This window comes from Mus caroli, unplaced genomic scaffold, assembly GCF_978045245.1.
Source record: "Mus caroli unplaced genomic scaffold, Mus_caroli_1 scaffold_1, whole genome shotgun sequence".
NCBI classification, from domain to species: Eukaryota; Metazoa; Chordata; class Mammalia; order Rodentia; family Muridae; genus Mus; species Mus caroli.
The window spans coordinates 57636469-57663090 of NW_028227256.1; the positions used below are offsets into that span (position 1 = coordinate 57636469).

The following is a 26622-nucleotide window of genomic DNA, read 5'->3' on the forward strand; positions in this document are numbered from 1 at the left end:
CCTCATCAGAACAATGACACTCAGGCTGCTGTTCTTGGCTCTCAACTTCTTCTCCTCAGTTCAAGTAACAGGTAAGCAATTTTGATATCATTTTTTCCCCCTGTTTTAATTTGTGTTCTCTTGACCAGCATGGTTTATTTTAAAACTGTAGTGACCTGTGAAACTTGAACACATTTAAAGTTTTGTGCTAATCTGACAAGCTACTATTTAGAAACTAGCTAATTCTCATAATACAGTAAATAGAACTTTAACACAAGTTCTTTGGGAAGAAGTAACATTTTATTTAACAACTAGTCCCAAGAACTTTTATATTCAGAATTTTATTTATTGTTTTGTTTTGTTTTGAGATAGGGTTTCTCTGTATAGCCCTGGCTGTCCTGGAACTTACTTTGTAGACCAGGCTGTCCTGGAATTCAGAGGTTTAACTGCCTCTGCCTCCTGAGTGCAAGGATTAAAGGCGTGTGACACCACCGCCCAGTCAGGATTTTACTTTTTACATCCTAGAAAACTGTGATAAGTAAGAAAGTAGGTAAATTCTGAAGGTCTTGGATTAGATTGCCTAGGCTCATATCTCAATTCTTCCTAGTGGTGTTTGGAGCAGGATTTACTACCTAAATCTCTGTAAAACGGGACCCTAAATGAGTATCACCTCAATTTCATTGTGAGATAAAATGCAATAGACATTGTGAAGGTCTTAGTTCAGGCTTGGGCAGTAAGCATGGTGCTCATGGAAGCAGTATGTCTACCTGAATTCAGAGAGTGCCAAGAAGAATCCTGAAGTAAGCACAAAAGCTGGTATAGATACCAGTAAGTTTCCTTTTACTGTTGGTTGAAATATGTTTATTTAGGATAAAATCCTTCAAGTTTCCAATAGCAATGGCAAGGAGGCTATATATTTATCAATTAGAAAGTTCTTACCCTGAACAGCCTTTGGTTCTCATGAGTAAAAGCTATTTATTGTCATAAACTCCATTCCAAATGAAGAGACCATTGGAAGGAGGCCATCTATTGAAGAGAATGTTCAATAATTTCTCCAGAGGATGCAGGTCTCCAGAATTTGGCAACACACATTTATAGCTAAAGAGTCTTTAAAATTTATGTTTAAAGGTTTCTGTACATCCTGTTTAAGGGATCTTAACTTTCTTTTAAAGGAATACTTAAGACACCTTAAGTGTCTTACTAGATAGTAAAGCCTTACCCTTGTTGAAAGTCATGCAACATTAGTGATTTTACACAGAATGCTTTTCTGATGCCCTCTGTGGACAGCCATTTGTTATAAACTCATGTATTTTCTTTGGAAACTTTTTGGGTTGGACTCAAAGCTTTGTACGTTTCCCTGTTTAGAATCTTTACAGGGGTTAGCTAAAAGAGAACTTGGCAAGTTCACATGTGTGCAGATCGTTAGTTTTATTTACCTTAAGATAGGTTTTGCTTCATAGACACCAATCATTTTCCTACTACGTCTTAGGATTTGATGCCAAGCAGCCATTGAAAAAGTAGGATGGGGTAGAGGTAGGAAGCTGAAGAGAAAGAAGTTAAAAGGAAGGGAAGATAATTGCAAATGCAAAGATGTGTGACCCATGGAAAAGGATGTGAAGCCTTTTGTGTGCTTTTCATTTCTCTCTTCATGTCCACCATCTCACACAAGGAAACTCCCTGGTCAAATGTTACTGTCTTGGGCTGGGGATGTAGTACAGTTGGCATAGCACTTATCTAGCGTACATGAAACCCTGGGTTTGATCGCAGCACAGCATAAAACAGGCATGGTAGCACATTCCTATAATCCAGTAGAGGCAGGAGAATCAGAATGATCAAAGTTATCGTTGGCTACATGACAAGTATGAGGCTAACCTGGGCTACAGGAGACATGTAACTGCATTAAAATGTGCCTGTGTGTTAGGGGCAGGTCTTTAGATTCATTAATTGAATAATTTTGACTCATTGGCTCACAGCATGCATTAATGCACTTACTTGATGATGTTTAAGTGTAACCTGGTTCTCATGGCTTGAGTGATACAGCAGAAAGATCATTATGGCTCAATTAAAGAAGTCTGATACAGGAAGGGTTAGGAAGCTGTACCTTAGATGCTTCTTCTGCTAAAGTTACATGTTTTGTATGCATGTTGGATAATAGTGCTCCTGAGATCTTAAAAGACAGGATTCTGTTGGGTTTTGGAGTGTGAGTCCAGCTCATAGCTGCAGGTTCCTGAGAGAATGATCATTTGTGGTAGATAACATGCATCATTGGTAACATGCATCATTGGTTTTATATATATATATTCTAGCCTTTTGTTAGTTTTTCAGCAAACTGACCATGTAGTCTAGAGACTTAAACTCAGGACACACCTGTTTACTTTCCCGTGAGAGCACTTCTTTTCATTTCTCCCCAAATCGTAGTGGATAGAGCATGCCCAAGTGGCCAGGTTGAACATGAATGACTTCTCCACTGATTCTGCATTCCCCTCAGAACTCCTTTTCCATAGTGAGGCACGGAAAAATGATTGGCATTTAATAAAAAGTCATATCTACCAAGCAGAGTAATTAAAAACTGTATTCTTGCCCGATCTTCGGCAAATGACTTCCTCTGTGGTAGATGCACAGAAAGAAATAATTGACTTCTCACGGTTAAGTGTCGCTCTGAGGCTGGGCTTGCAAAGTAAGATAAGAAAAGATGAGTGCGGAGGAATGTGATGTAATCTGCAGGCTGCTGCCTTTGCACTGATTCTGATGCACTGTGGCCAGCTCTTCTGACTGTTAAAAACTGACCAGGCATTCTGGCATTTGAAGTACATCTGATAGCTACTTCCAAAATATGAGATTTGCTAAGAATTTGGTTCATTACCATGATCTTAATTAATACACTATCTTTTTAGTGTCCCCTCCCCCAACTACCCTCTTTTAAAGGCAACCCGTCTAGCAGAGACTTTAATAGCAAGGACTTTTAAAATTAATATTGATTTATCAATTCCAAGAAGCAGAATGAGTCATCGCCACAGGCAGATCAGAAGAAACGAATCTGTGAGAGTTGCTGTGAAGAGCAAGCATGCAAACTTTTGCGATGGGGGAAGGGCTCTCATTGTCTCCCTTCCTTAGATATGGACTCTTCTATCTAATGACCCCCTTTTCTATTTTCACGAGTGAAGAAATTCCCTGTAATTACCGTGACTGTTGTGTGTGGATATCTTCCTTCAAGTACTTCTTAGTTGGCAGTGTGCTGACCTTGACCAAGTGAAAAAAAATTATGCCACTAAGATTCCAGAAGCAAATTTCATTTGTGGTTTATCATCTAAAGCATTGTTCTTTTTGTTCACCTTCACAGGCATTGGTGGGGACAACGGGGTTCACTTGTCATGACTAGAAGGCAAGGAGCTCCCAGAAAGCACCATTACCTCATAGCAGGCAGGTTTACAGGGATAAATCCTTTTCTCCTCTCCTCTCCTCTCAGCTAAATTATAGTTTGCTTTTTTTCCTTAAGAAATTTATTCACAGATGTTTGAATTTTTCTGTTGAGAGTTTAGTCAAACTTGAAGAGAAATGACCTGGGTGTTTTTGTGACTCACTGGAGGGGTGTCCAGCTCTCTAAGTCAGGTGAGGCTTTCTTTGGACTCTCTGGGTAGTGATGTGGTTATAGCACTGCCATCACCCACCCACCCACCCAATCAACTAGTTAACCAACCAAGGAAGAGGACCAAAACAACAAACGTTCAACATACCCAGAACTTTTATCAGGAGACTTGGTGAGTGGCAATTAGTCTCTGAAGCTGGGGGAGCAGGCTGGGGTGGGGGGCATTAAGGCCTGAGGGGTGAGGGGAAAGCATTCACAAGGTAGGTTTTCTTGTTTCTTTTTTTGCTTGTGACTCTTAGTTTGACAGCCTTAAGCTGTAGAAGAGAGGTTTGCTGGGTGGGATCAAGAAGTCCTCAGTTTCTTGGCAGAGACTCAGAAAGGGAGTGTTTTCTCTGCCTTTAGTGATCCATTGCTAATGTAACTGGTCCCATGGTTTTTGTGTTTTTTTTTCCTTTGTATCATTATGCAAATTGTTTCTGTGTTCTTCATGAGTAAGAGACACTTCATGGCGGTGGAGAGCTTTTTGCTTAACTTCGAGCTTCTTTATCTTCACATCATGGTTACCGTCATCTCCTCGCCGCCACCATTATCGTTATCTCTAGGATGTTGGTTGGCAAGGTAACCAGGTTAACGATGTCATTCAGAATTACTTATAGTTCACATTAGTCTCTAATCTAATCTTGAAATCCTTTCCACAGCTTCTGAATTACGTGGTTGGCTCATAATCGACCATATAATGTATAATCAAAACATTTAAGTATCTTCATCATCCATCTGTTCATCTAGACATCTGATTTATTGACACGCCCCTCATTGTAACAATGATACTGGTTGAGAACTTAGGCGGGTGTTTGAATTTTCAACTTTTCACCTTTGTGTTTTGTTGTGTGTTTGTGTATTTACAGGTGCATGTGTGCATGAGTGTGGAAGCCGAGGGCAGCCTCAGGTTCCATTTCTGTGGTGCTGACCACCATTTCTTATTTGTTTGTTTTTGGTTTTTGAATTCTCTCTGTTTTGAGATCTTGCCTAGTAGGCTTCATTGGCAGCCCACTAAGTACTAGGGATGTGCTTGTCTCTGCCTCCCTGGTACTGGGATTACAAGTGGATGCCATCACAGCTAGTTTTTAAAATATGACTTCTGGTCATTGAACTCAGTTCCTCATGCTTGCACAGTAAATACTTTACCAACTGACCTATCTCTCCAGAGTCAACATTTCGATTTTTTAATCAGTGATCCATTATAAGGTTGTGGTTTTCCTTGCTGAGGAGGAAGAGCCAGAACATCACTTAGATGTATTTGCATCTTGTTTGTGACCTGGTAACTGTCTTTGATTTTGAGTGATACTAATACATAATTGGAGATCAGCAGGGGTCTAGCTTAAACACATTGGTTCTATCCTCAGGGTTTAAGTGTGGAAGGGCACATAGGAGAATGTTTTCTTCTGTTGCCACACTTCAGCGACCCCAAACCAGAGTGCTATTAAGTGTCTGGCTCACCCATGTGCTTTGGTGAGATAAGTTCTCATTCATGCACTCCTTCAGGAGGCATTTATTGAGAATCTTCTATGTGCAAGATACTAGTCTGGTTCCTGAGACAGGTTAAAAAAAGAAAAAACACTTCAAGATGTGATAAAGTAAAAGGGAGAATCGTAAAACCTTAGGTTTTTTTTTTTTCAGTCTTAGGTCAATTATGAATAGCATTCTATCCACACTAATTTAATGTGGTGGAAAACAATGATAAACCACAGGTGTTTAGAGATGGGAGGAAACCTGTATTTCTTAATTTGCAGGGAAGAAAGCTGTGCTGATGATCATACTAGAAGATGTTAAGAAAAAGATTACATTTTCAAGACTCTTGGGATTGTTGCATGCTTTTGGGCTGCTCTCATCTTAGTTTATCCAAGCTAATGTCTTCTGTACCCTAATAAAAAGGTCCTTAACTCCAACATCCTCCACTGTCTCACACTGGCACCCCACCCTTCTTGACTTTACCAAGGCTGTATTTGTCTTGTGGTTCCTTCTATCTCTGCTATTCCTGATCTACTGTTTTTCATAATAGTTTTTTGGGTGAATGAGTCACCTCCTTGAGGAAAAGGCTGCCTTTATTTTAAGAGGTGGTTCTATGAGAACGTAGCTCCCTTTAGCATATATTTATTAGACCTCTCATATCTTAATCCTTCATGCCACTGAGGAAACAGAGGAAAAGGACAAGAAGCACAAGGTCACAACACACAGGATCTGCTTGAATCATTAGTTGAGTTTTCTTGTTTTCATGGACTGAGCTTTGTAATAGGATACAACCTATGAAAACAGCTACATGATGACAGTTGGGCATTCCCCTTCCTTACCTCATGGTGCTATATGATGCTTTAATGGCTTTGCATGTACTATCCTTATAGTCTTGGATATCCCTTCTACCTATCACTTGAAGGTCTTCTTTGAGACCCTGAATATCAAAACATGGGACTTCTGTTCTCTTCAGAGTTCCCAAAATTGTTATTAAGAATTGATAACATCTGTTTTGCATACCAGACTATTAACTTTTAAGGAGGAGGCGCTTGTCTCATTTGCTCATTTAAACTTGTTGTTGAGCACAAATGCTGGAAGCAAATATTTGTTGAAAAAGAAAGTGAGCTTGCAATGTTTCAGAAATGGAGAAGCATCAAATAAGCACTCTGTCAAAATTAATGTAGGAGTTGCTTGTGGAGCTCATGCTGTAGTCCCAAATCCCAGTACTCAGGAATTGGAGGCAGGAGGATTACCAGGAGCTGTGGGCTAGTCTGGGTTACACAGTAAAGTTTATGCCAGCCTGGCTATAGTGTGTCACCTTGCCTTAACTTCCCATTCCCAACAACAAATTATTGTAGGATGGTAAGTCTTTATGAAGAGTTGAGAATTGAAATGGATGCTGTTGGTAGGTAGGATGTTAACGGATGATGCTATTGATAAAAATTGCTAGCTAATATTTAGTTTGTACTTATGTTGTAGACATTGTTCTACTTGCTTTTTTATTGTTTAAGGCATTCAATCTTTCCCTAAAGCCCATTAAGAAATTATCATAACTGTATCATAATTCATAGATGGGAAAATGGAAATACCAAGCAGGTCCAACTAGTTACATATTTTTTACATATTTCCTAGCACCTCACAACTAGGGTTCATGTTCTGACCAAGATTATGTTGCCTGAGAAGGAAGGAAATTAGGAAACAAAACCACAAATATGGTTCCATGTTCTTGGCAGTCAGACTTGGAAGTCTACGAAGGTAGGAAATGACCAGACCAGGTTAGAACAAAGGTCTGAATAGTGATTTTAAAAAAATGCTGGAATTTGATTTTTAGGGTCTCATGAAGCAGTTGAAGTGGTTCAGAAGACGCACTTAGAAACGCTTATCCGGGCAATGAAGCAGAAGGCATGGAATGACACACTAGTTAAAAGGATCAGGAAAACCGAGTTGGATAGAATCTGGGAAATTCCTCTGGTTAGGAGGCAACTGAAGTGAGCACTGGAGTCAGAGCACAGACTTCAGAGGGAGGCTGGGAAGTCTTCTCAAAAGACATGAAAATTAGAGAGAGGACAATCTAAGTGCATAGTGTGTGTGGGCTTGACCTCAGCTCCTGGCTGAGATAACAGGGCCACAAGGTTCAAACCAACTGGAAGCTACCAGTTTCCAATCAGGGATGTTAATCTTAGCATCTCTTTGTGGGGTTTTGGTTTGTTTGTTTTGTTTTGTTTATGGAATAAGTATGTATCTGCTTGATCTTTGGAAGACCAAGACTGGTTTTTGTTTTTGTTTTTTTGTTTTGTTTTGTTTTGTTTTTAAACTTTCTAACTCACTCCCAACTCAAAATATGAATCTAAGGATTTCTCAAGATATGTGGTTAGGGGTTTTAGTTTGTCATATCATGACATACATGATCTGGGTATCAATTTACTCATCTGGTACATGAAGGGATTGGATTCAAGAATGTATTTTATACATATATATATACATACATACACACAAACATATATACATACATACGCACATATACATACATACATACATACATACACATACATACATACACATAGATACATATATACATAGATGCATATATGTAGAGAATTGCAAGAGTGTTATCTCTGAAATCTTTTATATCTGTAGTTTAGAATCTTAGGTGCCTATGTGCTTCTAAATGTCTGCAGGGTTGGGGAAGCCATACTGCCTTTGTTGACTCTTATTTTCCACCATAAAGTTCAGGTCTAAAACAGTCATTATTTCCAGAATTCCAGGCTCTGACACCTACCCAGAAGAGTCTGAGCATGTCACAGGAGCCCTGAGCAGCTTGTTCAAATGTTTCATATTTACAGAGAGCAGAACAGATAAGATAAATGTTTTGCTGTCTTCTTACATGTTTTGAACAGGAATTCAGAGGATGAAGACTCAGGAGCCCTAAGATCTGGTCATTGGATTAAAATGCACATATACAGAACAATATATCAGGGTAGCCAGATTGAAGGAGTCACTGTAACTTAATTTATTTGTGTAATCTTATTTGTGAGTTTATACAATGAAGTGATTAAAATGTTATACTCATGTAAATAATTCTTTTATAACGGTTTTCCATATTTGAAAATTGAATTATGGTCATAATATTCATGTTGAAAGTTAATAGAGATCACTACTCTTTCGGTACTAGAATAATGCAGTTTGACTCTTTTGAATGGCTCAGTGGTATTTACTATGATACCACTTCTGTTTAATCAATTTGCTCTGCCATGGTGTCCTATTTCTAGAAAACCGGAGGACAGTTGTCATCCTATAAATGGTAGATGGGACTGTTCTCAGGCTTATGAGGTTGTGTGTTATGAGTTTCAGCTCCACAGTGGAATCTCTGGGAGGTGGGGCTGGATTACACAGGAGTAGGCAATGGCTTTTCATCTGAAAATTACCATTCACCCTCAACACAGGTGACCTAAGGATATTTCAGTCTCCAGCAGCTTCCTAAAACTCTGGCCCTATCCTTTTGTCTCCTCCTGATTGTCTCTGTGGGAGGCCTTATCCACCCCTTAAGTCTAACATTTCTGAAACAATCCATCAGTTTCTTCTCTCCAAACAGATATCATTTATTAACTTACATTATCAACGGTGCCTCAATTCTTGCCCTTAGCCGGCACTGGAACTTGGGTGGGTTTCCACTCATGCGCACTGACTGTGAGTCCAGCGCTGGTGCTTTGCTCCACTCATGCGCACTGACTGTCAGTCCAGCGCTGGTGCTTTGCTCCACTCATGCGCACTGACTGTCAGTCCAGCGCTGGTGCTTTGCTCCACTCATGCGCACTGACTGTCAGTCCAGCGCTGGTGCTTTGCTCATCCTTTTGCAGCTCAGGCCTTGCCAGCTCACATCTTTTATGGCAACAGCCTCACTGCTCTGAATTGTCCTTAACCTTCCATCATATTATTGTGCAACCTCTCCCCGCAGGGAGTCGGGGGAGGTGGGACTCCATTCTTACCTTATATGTGAAGAGTCCTGGAAAAATCCACGTGCCTTTTCTTGGTATCAAAGCCCCCTGCCTCCCGCATGATTGGTGTAAACATATTACCTATTTCTTCCTTAAATAAATAAAATTCCTTGTTACTTTCTGATAAACCCTTGCAGTAAGGTCATCTCCTTAATCTTGTCCTATCTCAATTTGCTGTAGACTTCATGGTCCAGTTCAGGACTGCTCTGTATAGAAGCCTCCAGACTCATTGCATCTGTGAGCTTTTCCTTGGAACTGTCAGTGACTCTAGAATTCATGCACCTGGGTTTGGAGTATAACTGTGAACCTACCAGGGCTTTCTTTTATATCTTTCCATCTCCAAAGAACCAAATAATCAGAGCTCATTATTTAAACTTGCTGAATTAATGACTTTGTCATGGAAGAATTTAGAATATCAGAGAACAATTTTCTGACTAATCAAATTTTGTTTTCAGAGTGTATACATTAATTATTCTAACAATTTTTCTCTCCTAGAAATGAATGTTTTATGTCTCAGTACTCATATGGTTTTTTTTGTTTGTTTGTTTGGTTGGTTGGTTGGTTTTTGCACTGGAACTTTCTGACAAGTAGCATATAGGATAGTAATATTTTAAAGAGACAAAGACAAGTGTCTTCTACATCATTGTACATGTGTATCATATTGTTCAATGTCATTTTTTGGGAGGAGAGATTTTATTTCTGCCATGATTTCTTATAAAAATGAGAAGTTCACAAAAGCAGTTAATGGAAAATGAGAGAAAATGACCATAGGTTTTTTTTTCCTTGAAGATTTACCTTGCATTTAAAATTTTAATATGATTTTCATCTGTATCATCTGTCTTTGGTTATCCAAAGCACTGTAGGTCATAATATAGAACAGAGTTAAGGGTATAGCTTCGATCAGTAATGGTCCAAAGTGACTCATTTAGTAAATTTATTCATCATGTTTCTATTTCTGTTTTCATTGGCACCTATAATCAATTTGTAATTGCCTGAGTTGAATGATATTTGTTTTGTTTTAAAATATTATATACTATTAATAAGATTTAGTGTACTTGATACAGTTGATAGCAATGACACACAGCCTTGGACAAGGTTAGCCGGTTAGCTTTTTTTTTTTTTAATCGACAATAGTCACGCTTTGTCACAGTGATCTCTACTACTCCTCTGTTTCCTTCTGACTCTGGCATCTCCTGTCTTCAGATCTAACAGTGGTCACAGCTGTGGTGCTGAATGCCACAGGTGTCCCCTGCTCCTGTTGGCTTCTACTCTCTCACAATTTGAACAGTGCACCTTTCATAAACAAGCCTGCCTACGGGTGCCAGTGACTTAACAGGCCACATATTTTCAGTTGGAATCCCGCAAGAGACAACATACATGCCTGTATATCATATTGTTGAAATTCATTTAAAAAAAAAGATTTTACTTATACCATGCTTTCTTTTAAAAATGAGAAGAATTGCAAGAAAACAGTTGATGGAAAATGAGAGGAAATGACCATAGTTACTTTGAAACTATTTACCTGAGCTACAAGATGTTGAGCCCCCAGTATGACTTACAGGCTCAAGAACAAGCACTAGATTGGCTCATCAGAGAGCCTGTACCTTACAGAGTCTGAAAGGAAGCTAGTGGTCAGGGGGCTAGAAGGTGAGGGATATCCTAGTCCCAAACAGGAAATACGTTTGGAGGAAAATTATAGTAACTTAATCAGATCTGTGGTCAGAACCCAGGCATTCTTTGCCAGGGCAACCAATGACGTCTTCATAACTGGCTACAAACACGAGAGTACAATGCGGCCAAACATAGCCTCGCCCCCTACCTAAGATGTTACTAACACATCAAATTCTGTTCACTTGGAATTTTCAAAAGAAAACACCAGAATTAGGAAGCTATAACTTCATTTTTTTCCAAATGTATGGAAGTGTTGTGATGGGAATAAATGGAATCCATTAGAATCTCCAGAAGAAAAATCAATTTCTAATTAAGTATGTATAATATCTTTCTAGTATCTTCTTTAGCATGCCAGTCTATGCTTCAGTCTTGAGTCACACCAGCCTTGGTGGGCCACTTTATTTCACTATGATGCTTATGATATAAAAAAAGAAAGACAGAATATTATAAATGTAAACATGATTAAAAATGTAAATCTTTTTAGTTAAGGAGTCACCCATTAAAAGTTGGACTGGAAAGTAACTTTATGAGCTGATTGACATCTTTTTGTACATGGAGCTAAAATGAAATAGAAGAGCTACAATGGATAAGCACTACTTGTGAAGTAGAAATTCTTCATGAGAAGCAGTTTGTATGATAATAGTGTCTGTAGGTCTCATCTGAAATTCATCTATGACCTGTAGGTCTCTCAAATTGTGCGCAAACTCTTTGTGTGTAGTTATCCTTCATTATCCATGGAGAACATGTTCCAAGACTCTCTGTAGATACTTGAAACCCTGGATAGCAAAACTCTGTAAATGAATGTCTTTCCCATCTTTGCCAAGCCCACCACGCACTGTGTCTGCAACTTCTGCAGTCGGAGGTGTAACAGCAAACTAGCCTGACTTTCCCTCCTTAGTGTGAATCCTAAATACCTCAGCATTTGATCTTTTTTTTTTTCCTTATTAATTAGAGAAATTTTTGCCAGAATCACTGTTCGTTCACTGCAGGTCATTATTAATAAAATAAAGGTCGTTTGAACAAAACCAGTGAGATACCTCAGTGGTTGATCTGATAGCTCAGGGAACAATTTCATGGCTAACTGGTGATTGTGTTGGTAGCACATGCATAGTAGAACAACCAACTAAAGGGATAATTCACATCTCAGGTGACTAACATTGGACCTCATCACAAGAGTGATGCCTATTCAAAATTTATGAATTGTTTATATCTGAAATTTCCCATTTAATGATCTGGGTTTACAGATGAATATAGGTAATAGAGACTATGGAATGGAAAATCACAGACAAGGAAGAGCTAGTTGGAACCATACTTCCTTTAAATATGAGCACAAAACTGACGTCTTGTTGAATGAACAAAGTTGTTCTTTTTTTCTTCTGTTCATTTATAATTGAAAGCATCAGTCCTTACACCTACACAAATAAATTACACATTAGCTCTTTAGTATTTTGTGTGACTTAGTTTGAAAAAAAAGTCATTTATTATTTTTGTTTTCAGTAGCCTCATCTATAAAACAAGGGAACGGCTTTAGATAATTTTCAAGTTCCTTCCAGCTGAGATTCTCTCTCTCTCTCTCTCTCTCTCTCTCTCTCTCTCTCTCTCTCTCTCTCTCTCTCTCTCTCTCTCTCTCTCTCTCTCTCTCTCCATACAGAACTCCACTAAAATGGTGGAGAAAATGAAGTTTACTTTGGTCCAGTCCTCTTGCCATTCAACTTACCAACTGCTAAATAGCAATCCCCTTGGTTCTCACTTGAAGCTCTCAGTGTCAGCTCTTTGATCAAGTCCAGACTCTAGAGGACCTAAAACTAACCACTGGAATTAGGTTAGAATGTTGATGCAGGGTCTCAGAGGGAAAGGAACAATAGACCAAAATCTGTTGGAAGGCTTGAGTTCAAGTCTCAAAGGCTGCTTATTTGTCTTGAGCTTGGACTCGTCTTATAGACTCATGATTCTAAACTACTATGTTCCCTACATTGTATTTTATACTTCATATTCTTTGTAAATACACAATTTAGCTTAACTGGGAGGGGTGTGTGTGTGTATACATCCTTTTAAGGTCAGAGTTCTTTGATGTTTGATCACCTTAGAGATGATTTTCCAGTGCACCTGTACAGAGGTTGGTTTGGTTCCTAAGCATAGTAATTGACCCACTTAGAATTGATGAGCAGGAAAGAAGTTGTTTTTGTAACTATTGCATTCCCTTGGAAACACAATCAATTGTCGACCTTCTAGAAGCCAGTTCTACCACAAGTTTTACAGACTCTTGGTGGGAACTCTGGCTCTCACAGCCTTGCCCTGGGCTGCAGATAAGTGCCTTCTCACCTCTGCCCTTAGTCTTCATATCACCTGGTGTAGATTTGTGTGGAAAAGAGTCTTGAGGTTACTGCTTCCTGTCTCCACAGCTTTGCCTTGTTTAGCTGCTAGGAGAGGCTTTGAAAAGCAAAGCACAAATTCACCATCAAAACAACCTGACGATTCGATTGGTAGACATGCCAGCCAAGGCAGTCTTTTACTGTGCTGAGTGAATGCAGTTGGGAGAGTAACACTGTTTCTTGTGGGTGTAGCCTAGGTAAACCACTCACAAGAAGGGAAACAGAATCAAATGTTTGCAGAGGGAAAGAAAGATCATTCCTAGCATGGTTTAGAAAACAACACATCTTCAAACAGAAGTCCATAGAGGAAAGCTAAATGTATCTCTAGTTCCTTCCAAGTCGGTGCTTCTCAACCTCACTAATGTTGTGACCCTTTAGTACATTTCCTCATGTTGTGGTGACCCCAGCCATCAAATTATTTTGTTGCTATGTCATAACTGTAATTTTGCTACTCTTATGAATCACAATGTAAATATCTGAGACGCAGGATATGTGATATTTTACCCTCAAGGTGATCGTAACTCACAGGTTGAGAAGCACTGGTCTAAGTCTAGGTATGTCCTTACATTTTATAATATTCCCTTAAACTATTTGAAATACCACAGATCCCCAGAAACTCCAAAAAAAAAAAAAAACAAAATACACAGCCACGCTGACCATTGTCATGTTTCGGTTCATCTGTATCTTTGTGCTGTACTGCTGTAGGGTAGAGATGGATCTCTTCACGCATGCTCCATTTTTAAGGGAAATTAAAAGGAACTAGAAGTATCATACGTACTAGAAACCACTGTGAGTACACATGGTCAATACCATTTAGGACAACTGTAATCTTTCTTTCATACCTAAAGAAACCTATTTTATTTCATGTGTCTCCAGAGAAGATGTCGATTCTGAGGTCCTGTCAGGTAGCTTCTCATGGGGGATAAATTAAGGTGGGACTAAAATCTAGAAATTGTATTAACATTTAAAAAGAGGATTTATCAGCTTGAATCCTAAGCTAGGAAGCTGTTGGCCACATATCAGCACAAAACAAGAAATTACCTTGACTATAGCATCTCTCTTTAAGCATCAGCTAATCTAAAAATTATCTGTCAACACAGAAGAGAGAAATGTGAGCACCTACAGACAAACTGCCCATCTCCTTTTCACAGTTTTCAAACTTCCCAACAAAAGCTGGCACAGTCACAGAATGAGGTATTTCCCCTTTCCTTGGTCTGTGCTTGATCTCCAGCACAATGGCAGCCAACACACAGCCTTGACACAGGGGCTGTGCAGTTCTCGTTGAGAGCATGCTTGGTTTGTAACGCTGAGGTCAAATGGGCTCGGGAGAAATCAGACAACCTCAGTCATGCTGAGGCTTGAGCTCAGAGGCCTCGTGCTGGGAAGAAGAAGAAAAGCTACCTTTGAGTTATCATATTACTCCTTGTGAAGAAAAACCGTTTCAGAGAATGACTGCAGTCTCTTCCTCTGAAAGTTTCCATCCTGTGTCACGACCCCTGATGCTGAAAACAGGTCTTCGTTATGCCCAGATGTCCACACTTGACTTAATTTTTGGATCTGTCTATTCTGGTAATGAAGTAGAAATGAGTAAAAAGAAAAATAGCTTCTTGTTTCTTACCCTGTTTGGCTGAGGAAGTCATTTTAAATGCTTCCTTTTCTCTTTTAACCACACCTAAATCACTGTCAAGTTGGGTAAGCATTAGCCTGTAAACATTGTTCACTTCATCCACTACTTCTAAGCCAGTGTAGTCTCTCACCTCTCACCTCTGATGAATCTTGCCCACTCTCCATGCCCTCATCCTTGTACCTTCCAAAGTACTGCTTCCACTTTGGTTAGCGTGATCTACAGAAATGAAAAGCTGTGAGCACCTGCTTTTCAGCTTAAGAGCCTTCACTAGGTCTCTATCACTGGCAGGAGATCTTGGTAAACATTTGTCAATCAATGTAGGCATCATCCTTTATCCCACAGACTAGCAGTCTTCATGTCTAGGAAATCAACTGGTCCCACAACCTGCAGACTGTTGTCTACTGGATCAAAACTAGCTATATATATATTTTTTTTCCTTCCTTACTAGACTGGGAACTGCCCAAGGAATTCATGTGTAGGAAACCTGCTTTCCCTCTCTCACACATGTCTTGGGAAGATGTCATCTGCTGAATCAGACAGGGATTACTAAAAGAACATTGGAGTTTGGATGTTGGAGCTTGTCCTTTCCCTCTAGCTCCTCTCTACCCCTACACAGATGTTCACAGCAGCATTGCTCATAACAGGCAAAAAAAAATGTTGAGTGTAAAAACAAAATGCACTACAGCTGCACAACGGAATAGTCATAAACTGACGTTCTGATACTTTTATCACATCACACGTGAAACTTGAAAATAGCTATGTGAAAGACGCCAGATACAAAACGACACACATACTGTGATTTCAAACATAGGATATGTCCTGAATGGGCAAGTAGAGACAAGAAGTAGAGGAGTGGTTGCCAGGGGCTGGAGGGAGAGCATGATGGGAACTGATGGCTCATGCGATTGACGTTTCCTTTCCGTGTAATGAAAATGTTTTACAGACAGTGGTGGTCCACTCACAACTCTCATTGTGTTAAAAAAAATCCCTTAATCGTGTTTTTAAAAAGAAGAACTTTATGATACGTGAATTATATTTCAGTAAAGTTATTTCAACCCAAATATCAACACTAACCACATCTTAACTTATACCAAATATATCAGAATTTCTGGGAGTAAGATGTCGTGGATATGCGTTTTCTTTTTAAGTTCATATGTATAGAAATACTGATAATTCTATAGATGATAAAAGTTAGTAGAGATTTAATTCTGTGTACTCACCTTCTACCCAAAGCAAAAAGGAAGAAATAAAGGAAGGAAGAAAGGAAAAACAAACTCAAACAAACAAACAAACAGAAACCAAAACCAAAAACAAAACACCTATGTACATGGATTCAATCCCAGGTTAAATGATAAATTTCATTTTTAACAACTTCCGAATCTAACTGGCTCTTGGGTGTGGGTACAAATAACCTTTTAAAAATTAGAACTACCAGGCTGAAGAGATTGCTCCACAATTAAAGGACAGCCTCACAGCAAGAACTATAAATAGGTAGCTCTTAGCATGCTTCCCCAGTAAAAATTGATTTTAATTTAATTTATTTATTTTTAAAAATTTCTTCCCAGACAGCAATTTGTTTACTACTGAAAAATCGAGGTCATATCTGAGAAAGAGGATGCCTACATTCTATCTGTCTTTGATCTGTGATGTTGACTCTCCATGCCTAAGCGGTCAGCTATTTAGGTGGTGTAGCCTTTGGTTTCAGTTCTGATTTTGTTCACCATTTGCTCAATGTCTGTAGATGAACCATTCATGTTTCTAGACCTCATTCAGTCATCTTTTTCTTTTTAAACAAATGTACAGGAACGGTGCCCCACACTTTTAATCCCAACACTCAGGAGGCAAAGGCAGATGAATTAGTGAGTTATAGGCCAGCCTGGTCTATGTAGTAGACAGCCAGTGAATCCCGGTTTTTGTTTCTGTTTTGTTTTGTTTGTTTGGAAAAAAAAATAGAGAGTCAAAGACATGGTAGGCACCTGTTACCAAACCTGATCTGTGGGTGGAGGGAAAGAACCAATCCTACAACTTGACCTCTGACCTTCATTTGCATGCATGTTCTCTCTCTCTCTCTCTCTCTCTCTCTCTCTCTCTCTCTCTCTCTCTCACACACACACACACACACACACATGCACACACACACACACTGTACTTCTGTATTTCTGTGTTCTGGAAATGGGGGTGCATTGGAAACAGTATGAGCTTTGTCTCCCCTCCCCCAAAGGAACTGAGTGTGTAGTTTTATTTTCTTTGCCTTTAAGGGGAGAAATTGAATTAGATGGTATCCAGAGCTTTGATTGTTGCATAAAGATAGAACTCTTCTTGCTTTGAGAGAATAATCATGCAACGTTCTTGGGAGGCTCTTATCTGAATCTGCTCTGGAAGAGTAATTTAAGCCAGCCCTTGGGGCTACAAACGTGGTGCCTCTTTCTTTACCCCTTTATTGACTGCTCTTGGTTTGGTCAATAAGTAAAGTCAGAATGTTTTGAAACTTTGAAATACTTTTACAAAAATCTGTTGCAGAGTTGAAAAAAAAATCACTTGGACATCTGTGTCAGGTTTTCAAGAGACCTCCAAGCTGATCACTTATTCAGGAAGTCAACCCAAGGCCTGTCAACATCATAGGAATCTCAACTGGACTAAAAAAATTCTAGTGACTAGCTGGGGTACTCAATGCTCACAGCAGCTCACATTTTGCCGTCCAGGTGGAAGCATGCTCCTGTCTTCCCATTCAGAAAAGGATGCAAGCATCACTGAAATATAAACTTGAGAACTTTCAGTGTAGTCATCATTCCAAGAAGAGCTATTAATATATCTTTTTCTGCCAAGGGACTAACTTTGTTGGAGATCTGTTCAGTTGGCTAATTAATTCACTTTGATTTCAGGGCAATGGAATTATTATTCTTATGTTCCTAACTAAATGTTTTTTTCCCTTCAGAAAACAAGATTTTGGTAAAGCAGTCGCCCCTGCTTGTGGTAGATAGCAACGAGGTCAGCCTCAGCTGCAGGTATTCCTACAACCTTCTCGCAAAGGAATTCCGGGCATCCCTGTACAAGGGTGTGAACAGCGACGTGGAAGTCTGTGTCGGGAATGGGAATTTTACCTATCAGCCCCAGTTTCGCTCGAATGCGGAGTTCAACTGCGACGGGGATTTCGACAATGAAACAGTGACGTTCCGTCTCTGGAATCTGCATGTTAATCACACAGATATTTACTTCTGCAAAATTGAGTTCATGTATCCTCCGCCTTACCTAGACAATGAGAGGAGCAATGGAACTATTATTCACATAAAAGGTAACACACCACTGTACTACTGTAACCTAAAGGACGATTGCGCAATGCTGAAGGCAGGGTTGGGATAAGTGAAGCTGGGGCGCTCGCACGTGATCTGAGACTCGAAGGCAAATCTCGTAAACCTGTTTCCTTTTACTCCAGCAATGATTCCAGCTTATTTGGAATGCCTTTATCTTTCCTCACTGAAGGACGAGGGATGAGTCTATGGGAATAGAAACTATGAGATTTTTCTTTTGACCTTTTGGATCAAGTATGAAATTGAGCACAGAGTCCTCTACAATGAAACATAGTCTGACAGGTCAGGACTCAGGAAGAATGGGTTGGATACTAAATTAATTCTTTTTTTTTTTTTTTTTTTTTTGTGATCCATGTTCTTCCATTACTAAGTTTCTTTCCATTTTCCAAAACATATAAAGGATGCTGGTCTAGAAATGTAGGGGCATGCAATTTGAGATCTTGGGTAAATTATCCAACTTTTTAATAGCCCCAAACTCAATATAATTAAGCAGCACTCATGAATCAGCAGCAATAAGTACTTATGTTTACGTTGAGATTATGTTCTGTGTAAACACTGGGAAGAAAACTAATAGGGTTCTCAAACTCAAATATCGTTATTGGCATTAACATAAAAACTGAGAGAGGGTGGATAGATTTTTATGTATATGAGAATGATAGATAAGAAAATATATCCTCCATTTTACATTCAATTTTAGCACAATTTCAATAAATGCATTTTCTCTTATGCCATAACAAAGGTGTACTTAAGAAAACTTAAATATCAAACAAAAAAAGAATTATTATATTAACATGACAGTATCTTTCATGTTCTGGCAAAAACAGAGGCAATTAATGCACAAATTAAGATTTCTAATATCAGTAATTCTCAGGCAAGATATTTTAATTGGATTGAGTCAGAGGATAAAAAGATACACTATTTTGGAAGGTAAGAGTAAAACACTTTTCCATATAAATGATACATTACTTTAGGCTAGTATATTGTGTGTATGCATACATATAGATTTAGGAGAACTAGAAAAGAAGTCAGGGATTCTGTACTTGGCAGCTTTCAGCCCTGTTTATATTTGTAAACCCTAAGTATGTAACTGGAAAAATGTCTGTGCTCAACTTTAAGTTTCTGACTTCACCAACATGGCTTGAGGAAGGGCAGTTAGATAATGATCTCACACTCTGTGAGATAATTCTAATGTGTAGCCAGGATTAAAGCTTCATGGACCAGAGAGTTGTTGATATTCTCTTTATTTATGTATTTTATTACAACTTTATTAGAAAGAACTTGGAAATAAAAAAAAATTCATGTATCCCAATTCATCGGACTCAAAGTCTATACATCTCGATGAACTGTGAAGGATTCTGCTTAGTTATACTCTCCCACGAGATTTAATAGGACTGCGTGGAGTTTCCCCATCCCCTTCCTCATACCAAATAAATAACCTGACTCATTCGCTATCGGATAATCTGTTGGAGTTGGAGCCAGATATTTATCTTTTCACTTTTTTCCAGGCTAGATTTCTGACCGCCATATTAAGCTGATGATTTTTCTTAGGGGTTGAAAACATTTGTATCATTTCACTTATTCAAAGAGTTTAGTGTATAGATAAATTATCTATATACCTGACAGGGGTCGGGGGTGGGGTGGGGAAGGAGCTAGGGGTCAGGTTAAAGTCACTGAAAGTCGCCATTAGCATTATGCAGTGCTAACAAGACCCAGTGACTGCCACCCGTGTAGCACTACAAAGCAGTGTTTGTAACCGTAGCCTTGTATACTGACCAAGTATGATCAGTGGTGGGGTTGAGTAAGTCCCAAAGAGCAAGACTCGATCATCTAAGCTGGTGGTATTTTGCATGTTTTAGTACTTTCAAATTCTCCTCTGATGTACAGGACAGAAATGTACTCAACTGCTGTTTCTGTGTCCTTTAACCCACATGTTGTGTTTTTCAGAGAAACATCTTTGTCATACTCAATCATCTCCTAAGCTGTTTTGGGCACTGGTCGTGGTTGCTGGAGTCCTGTTTTGTTATGGCTTGCTAGTGACAGTGGCTCTTTGTGTTATCTGGGTAAGAGGAGCAACATTGCTTTTATGTAACTTCTCTGCACCTGCCCTCTGACTATATTAAGACTCTGGCCTGTATCTTTTCTACATTAAAGCAGATGATGCTTTTCAGTCTGTCCAACTTATACATAGTAATGATCTGATGTGAGTTCTGTTTTCCAGAAGGCACCAAGTAGCCAGGCAGAATTGGAATGAAATGGGAAGATTACGGTGGGAAATTACAGAGAATTAGCTTTTCTTATTCTTAATTTTCTAACATAATAATTGCATATCAAGCAGCTTAGATGCATACATAAAGTATAAAATCTAAATCTCATCAGGATTAGGCAACTGAAGCCCATGCTTTGGCTTGGGGTAAAAAATCAGGAGAAAGTAGGCTGATGAAATTGTGCATTCAAACCAGAAGAAAGCAGGTCTGTTTATGTCAGTCCTATTTTCTGTCTCTTCTGAAGCAGTTGCACTGTGTGAGGTCAACTTGGATGCTGTCATTATGAGACTGTAAGGGGAGAGGGACTGTTCAGAGCTCTCCCCACTGAATAGAGATTACTTGTCTCTATAGATGTTTCTGCATAAGTTTAATAGATATTTTCTCATCTTCCTCAATGTTGAATTTTTGATTCAAGCTTAAACATTTTGTGTTGGTTTGATTTTTTTTTTCCTGAGACAACGTCTCACCATGTGGACCAGATTCATCTGGAAGTTACTATGCAATCCAAACTGACCTTGACTCATGTCAATCCTCCTGCTTCATCCTCTTGAGGGCTTATAGATGTATAGCACCATGTCTGACTTTTGAACATATTTAAAGATTTTTGAATTTTAATTTGTGTGAGTAAGTGTTTTGCCTGCCTGCATGTCTGTGCACCATTTATATGTCTGGCACCCATTGGAAGCCAGAAGAGGGCATCAGCTTTTCTGAAACTGAAGTTACAGATATTTGTGAGCTACCATGTAGGTGCTGGGAATTGAACCCCGTTCCCTGGAAGAGAGGCCAGTGCTGTTAACTGCTAAGCTATCTTCCTTATGCTTGTTGAACACATTTTGATGAACACATTCACTGTTAAGGTGGTACCACCTTAACAAGGATCCTTTTCTTAGAAACCCCTTTGTGTATGAGGAAGAGAATGCCTTATGTATTGATTCTGCATGACTCTGATTTTTTTCCCAGAAGTTGGGTGAATATACAGGTAAGTTCTTCAATGAGAAATGTATGCTGCACAAGACAAAAAGACCCCTTTTCTTGCTATTCTTCACCCATCTACTATGAAGTACACTTAGGACTTAGTGAACGCTTATTGTGCTGCTAATAGGTAACCACCATACAAAGCAAATAAGGACCTAACTAAGCCTGTTTGAGATATGATACCCATTTTAAGGCATAATCCAAATATTTAAAGAGACAACTTATGGTCAGGGATTTCTAGAACTCATTCCATGTGATGCCATCTTATTTACTATAGCATTGGAGAGGGGACAGGGCAGCTCTAGTTCTAAGTCATCAAGTTGTATCTTCCCACAAGAGATTTAAATTGTTTATTTGCTTAGCCAAAGTTGCCTCTCTATTCTATTATTCCCCACACATTCCTGTAGTTCACAGGCCATGGGGCAGGCGGACATTTGTCAAGCTACCTTTTGACTAATCTATAACTTTTACACAGTGGAGAACAGTGTTAGTTTATTCATGGGAATTGTTTCATCTTGAGAATTCCAAAAGTTGTCCAATCTGGGTATGGTGACAGAGGCTTTAGTATAGAAACTATTGCCCAACTTCTGGCTCTGATATTAGTTGAGAACGCCCATCGTTCTGGACTTTGGAGTCTGCACTCTTGCTATCTTCTTGCTCTACAGGGGCCTCCAATGACTTTAGAATCCTTAGGTTTGACTTGGTTTTTCTAATCCTCAACTACTGACTTTCTTCCTTTCCAAGTCTCTAACCAAGAACTTGAATTTCCTAATCTAAAGACCAGGTGCAATAGACCTCTGGGTACCCTTCCAAGAAGGGGCTCCCTTGTCATATATTGACCTAGGTCAAAGGAATTTACTAGCTTCGTGGGAAGGACTTCTGGAAACTGCTTTGGCTTTCAGTGATCCCACAGGCACCACTTTAACACTTATGATAAATAGATATCAAGGAAGTCAGCTTCTAAGATGAGGCACCAATGTACTGAGTGACTGAAATCACCCCAAAGCAGCTTCTCACTTTCAATGAGTTAAAACAATTCACCTTTCAAGTCATGCATCAGATAAGTTTCGTGCTTTCCTTTGGCAGCCCCCCCAATTTCTGGTAAGATTCGTCTTCTCTGCCTTGGGAAAACTGCTCTTGACTTATCTCACATGCTCACTGTGACTATACAGCCTTAGTGCTCTACTTGTGTGGCTTTTGGGAGTCAAACCAGGTTATCTAACAAAAATGCCACTTATTTGGACCTCAGACCCAGGTCTTTGTACTCTCTGACCAAGTGGGGGTATAAGAATAACTTGCATCTCACAGAACAATGTAGTGCCTTTACCATGAGCTCTTCCTTTCCTGCTATTTGGTCAGGAAACATCTTGGTGAGCTGGGCATTTAGGGATCCTGAGGACTTAACCACTTTCTGGGATCCTATTTTTTTCTGGCCAGCAATGTGCCCTAGGTGAAAGTTAACTGGGTTCCAGAGCCTCCTGAGAATCCATGCTGTGCTACTGTAGGTAGTTCCAGGCTGTGTGGGTTTCTGTCTCTGTGCTTGACCTGATGTTGGCATTTGAGTAAAGGAAAGGCTTTTCTTGGTCAGGTTGCCATAGACTGCGACCTTTCATTTTTTTTTTTTTTATTCTCGCTCCCTTTTCTAGGTTAGAGGAGCGTTGTTTTGGTTTGTTTGTTTTTGTTTTGTTTTTAACATGCTTTTTGCCAGTATGTACCACAATGTGTAGGTAATGTGTATTTAGGTAGCATATCTGCCTTTAAATCTGCATTCTTGACCATTTTAGTACATTGCTTATGTGTGCCCTGTGTGTGGCTACTTTGTCTAGGAAACAAGGCAGAGGTAGGAGGAAAGGCAAAGGGTAGAGTGGCCTTGAAGTCATGCATCTTTAATGGGCATTGGTTGGTGAGGGACACAGATACACAGACACAAGGGGTGGGTGTTTTATGCATATACATTGTGAGAGTGCACATGAACACCATAGGTTTTGGACTTGATCCCCAGCTATTTCCATCCCATTGGTTAAGAATCAGCTAAACCCACTGTCTGATAATAGTGTTGGGGTAAGCATGGGAGCTGATTGTAACAGATTTTCTTTATCTTTGTGTGTAGCTTGGAGAACCTCAAAGTTACAACACCCTTCTTACTGAGGCCTTTCTTTAAGCTATGGTTTCACTGGAGGATCCACAGGCAAGGGTTGGCAAAGGAGACCCTAAAAGCTAGCCTCCGTACTGAAAACTGCTTGCCTGGATAGTATTCCCAGCAGTCTTTGTTTACTTTGAGGCCTTGGCATGTAGCTGTGAAAAGGAGGCCAAGGCTGTCCTCAACCACTCATTATCAATCCAGGAACACCGGTCCCTCACACCTATTTTTTATACTTATCACATCTGACTTGTCTGCTTAGAAGAAGGCTTTGTGTTTTAATAGCAGAGAATCCCGACCCTGCAATCCACATGGCTTTAAGCTTTTGACAACTATGCAAACACTACCATCACGTTGATCTAGCAATGATGCCCTAGACCACAGTCATAAAAAACACGGCCAAGATGCAAAGTGATTTTACCTCTAGTTCCAGGCTTAGTATCATTCCTCTTTCTCTGCTCCTGGTAGAATTTGGTGGTTTGTTTGTTTATTTTTTTTGTCTTGTTGTTGTTGTTTAACTACAGAAAAATAGCTTACTTAATGAATGGTTAAAGTGGGAGTGTTTAATCTAGCCAAAGACTAAAGGCTTTCTATTGCGTTTACATATCAATAGTGAATATGTTCTAAAACACGTTCTCGGGCTTCGGATTAGATGACAACATTGAGAATAAAGGATGCATTTCTATAAAACAATTTCCTTTAGAGTTTTAGTAGAGCTGTTGGTAGTCAGGCTTTGATTAGTCATTATCCTAGTCCAAGGTGCACAAAAAGGCTCCTCGGGGTCATTTGACAGCTGATGATCTGCGTAATTATCCCTAAAGTCTTAGAACCCCTCCAATAATACCTCCTCTAAGTCCTTCCATATTGACCTTTTTCTTTTTTCATTTTTTCCCCCTAGACAAATAGTAGAAGGAACAGACTCCTTCAAAGTGACTACATGAACATGACTCCCCGGAGGCCTGGGCTCACTCGCAAGCCTTACCAGCCCTACGCCCCTGCCAGAGACTTTGCAGCATACCGCCCCTGACAGGGACCCCTATCCAGAAGCCCGCCGGCTGGTACCCGTCTACCTGCTCACCATCACTGCTCTGGATAGGAAAGGACAGCCTCATCTTCAGCCGGCCACTTTGGACCTCTACTGGGCCACCAATGCCAACTATTTTAGAGTGTCTGGATCTAACGTCATGATCATCTTGAGACTCTGGAATGAATGACAGAAACTTCTATGGCAGGATAAAGTCTGTGTGGCTTGACCCAAACTCAAGCTTGATACATTTATTGACTTGATTGGGGAAGTTAGAGTAGAGCAATCAAAAGGATCATTCATTCAGCCTTGGAAAGTCAATTTGCAGGCTCCTGGATGAGCCCTGCCCCTTTTTCACTTGCCAGCACATTTCAGTCATGTGATGTGATAGCCAAAGATGTTTTAGACAGAGAAGAAAGGATAGAAAAACCTTCTCTTTGGCTAAGTTGGTGTTTGGGGTGGGGGTAGGTTAGAGTATAGTACTTAACTATTTGAAAAATGATGAAAACACTTTTTTCACTCATGAAATGAGCCACTTAGCTCCTAAATAGTGTTTTCCTGTTAGTTTAGAAAGTTGTGGACATATTTTTTAATGATTTCTGACCATTTTTAATCACATTGACTCATGGAATGGCCCCAAAGCACTCCCAGGGCTTCTTTCCTCATTCCCTGTCATGGGAACTCAGTATTATTAATAGTCACAACATGATTTCAGAACTAGATAGCCCTCCCACACCAAGAAGAATGTGAGAGGAAGTAAGGTCACTTTATGTAAAAAAAATACATACACATATATATGTATACATACATACCTATATGCACACACACACACACACACACACACACAAAATGCTATGAAGAGTTATCTGTTTAGTAGCCTGTTATAGTCAAATCATTTAAGTTTCAACTTCTTACAGTTGGGCCACTTGTTGTCCTTTGTAGATGGATATCTGAAATTGTGTCTATATAGTGCTAGTCATGATACTGTGAACAAAAAGGGTTGTGTTAGTATTTGTCAGGGTGGTAAGGATGCATTCCAGGGAGCTTCCTCTGAGGAAGGGAATGAGGTCATTCTTGCCATGTATGAAAGACATAGATGTTTTCCAGAAGGCACCATAGGGAGCCCCAGTATAAGTTCCTTTAGATTCTAAAGTTTAGAGGGATTTTATATGTCCTAGGACTCAGGACTCCAGAAGTTTGTGGGCTCAGCTGCTTCATACCATGGGGATTCATTGACATGAACAATTATTTTGGAATGTGTCTTTAGGGACGACATCAAAGTTCTCAAGTACCTACAAGACCTGATACTGGAATGAAGGTGGACTTTCTTTTTTGCTTCCAGTTCGGATCAACTGGAATGTATCTGGGGACCTTGAAGAACGGCTGTCCAGCTGTCTTCACCATTTGTATAGTGTTTTGAATTATTCAGAGGTTTTAAAGGCTAAAAAACCATTTCATTATGAGTTAAATGGCCTCAGGCAAGTCACTGCTCATCCAAGTCTATGACTCCTCAACTGTAAGATGGCCATACTGAAACTTGCTAAGATCCTCTGGCCTCTGCCTCCCAAGAGTTGGAATCTCAGGAGTGCACAATCATGACCCAAACTCATGAGAATCTCTCAGCTTCAATAACTTTCCAGCTAATTGGAATATCTTGTAATCAAACATGAGGCATTTCCCCTCCCCCCACTGTTTTTGTATATAAAGAGATCTTTAAACTTTTTTTTTTTTTTAAATATGAGGGGTAAGAAGAGAAGGAATCTTTTAATTCTAGACAGAAGATATTGTGCTTTGGCTTTTTTTTTTAAATGGCTTTCATTCTGTGCCTTTAATTAAACCAGAGAAGGCCAAGATTAGCCCTACTTGTGTGATAAAAGAATGCTGGCCCTTGTGATTGCAGTCAGCCTCTTGACACACAGAGTTCTTGAATCTAAGTTATAAAATTATATTTTAAAATGACAGAGCTGGAGAATTTATAGAAAGGGTCATAGCAAATAACAAACCATTTTTTCTTAAACGGAAAGATTTGGTCTTTGGCAATCAATAACTTTGTTTTCTAACTGGAAAAGGAGGTTTACTGGAGATGAATCACACCTGAGAGTTTTCATACCTCCTCTGAGCACAACCGAAACATAGGTGTCCAAAGCCGTTTGCTCTCGGTATGAACCAACA

At 39.5% G+C, this 26622-nt stretch overlaps 1 protein-coding gene across 1 annotated transcript; it reads left to right on the top strand.

Moving 5' to 3' along the window:
* Positions 1–26622, top strand: Cd28 (CD28 molecule). Its single transcript, XM_021171822.3, has 4 exons — positions 1–71; positions 17675–18031; positions 19992–20107; positions 24325–26622. The coding sequence occupies exons 1-4, from the start codon at positions 14–16 to the stop codon at positions 24451–24453; spliced, it is 660 nt and encodes a 219-aa protein (XP_021027481.1). The 5' UTR covers positions 1–13; the 3' UTR covers positions 24454–26622.

Coding starts and splice junctions, on each gene's coding strand:
- Cd28 (XM_021171822.3), top strand. CDS start 14: ATGACACTCAGGCTGCTGTTCTTGGCTCTCAACTTCTTCTCCTCAGTT. Junction 18,032..19,991: donor AACTATTATTCACATAAAAG/GTAACACACCAC, acceptor TGTGTTTTTCAG/AGAAACATCTTTGTCATACT. Junction 20,108..24,324: donor TGGCTCTTTGTGTTATCTGG/GTAAGAGGAGCA, acceptor TTTTCCCCCTAG/ACAAATAGTAGAAGGAACAG.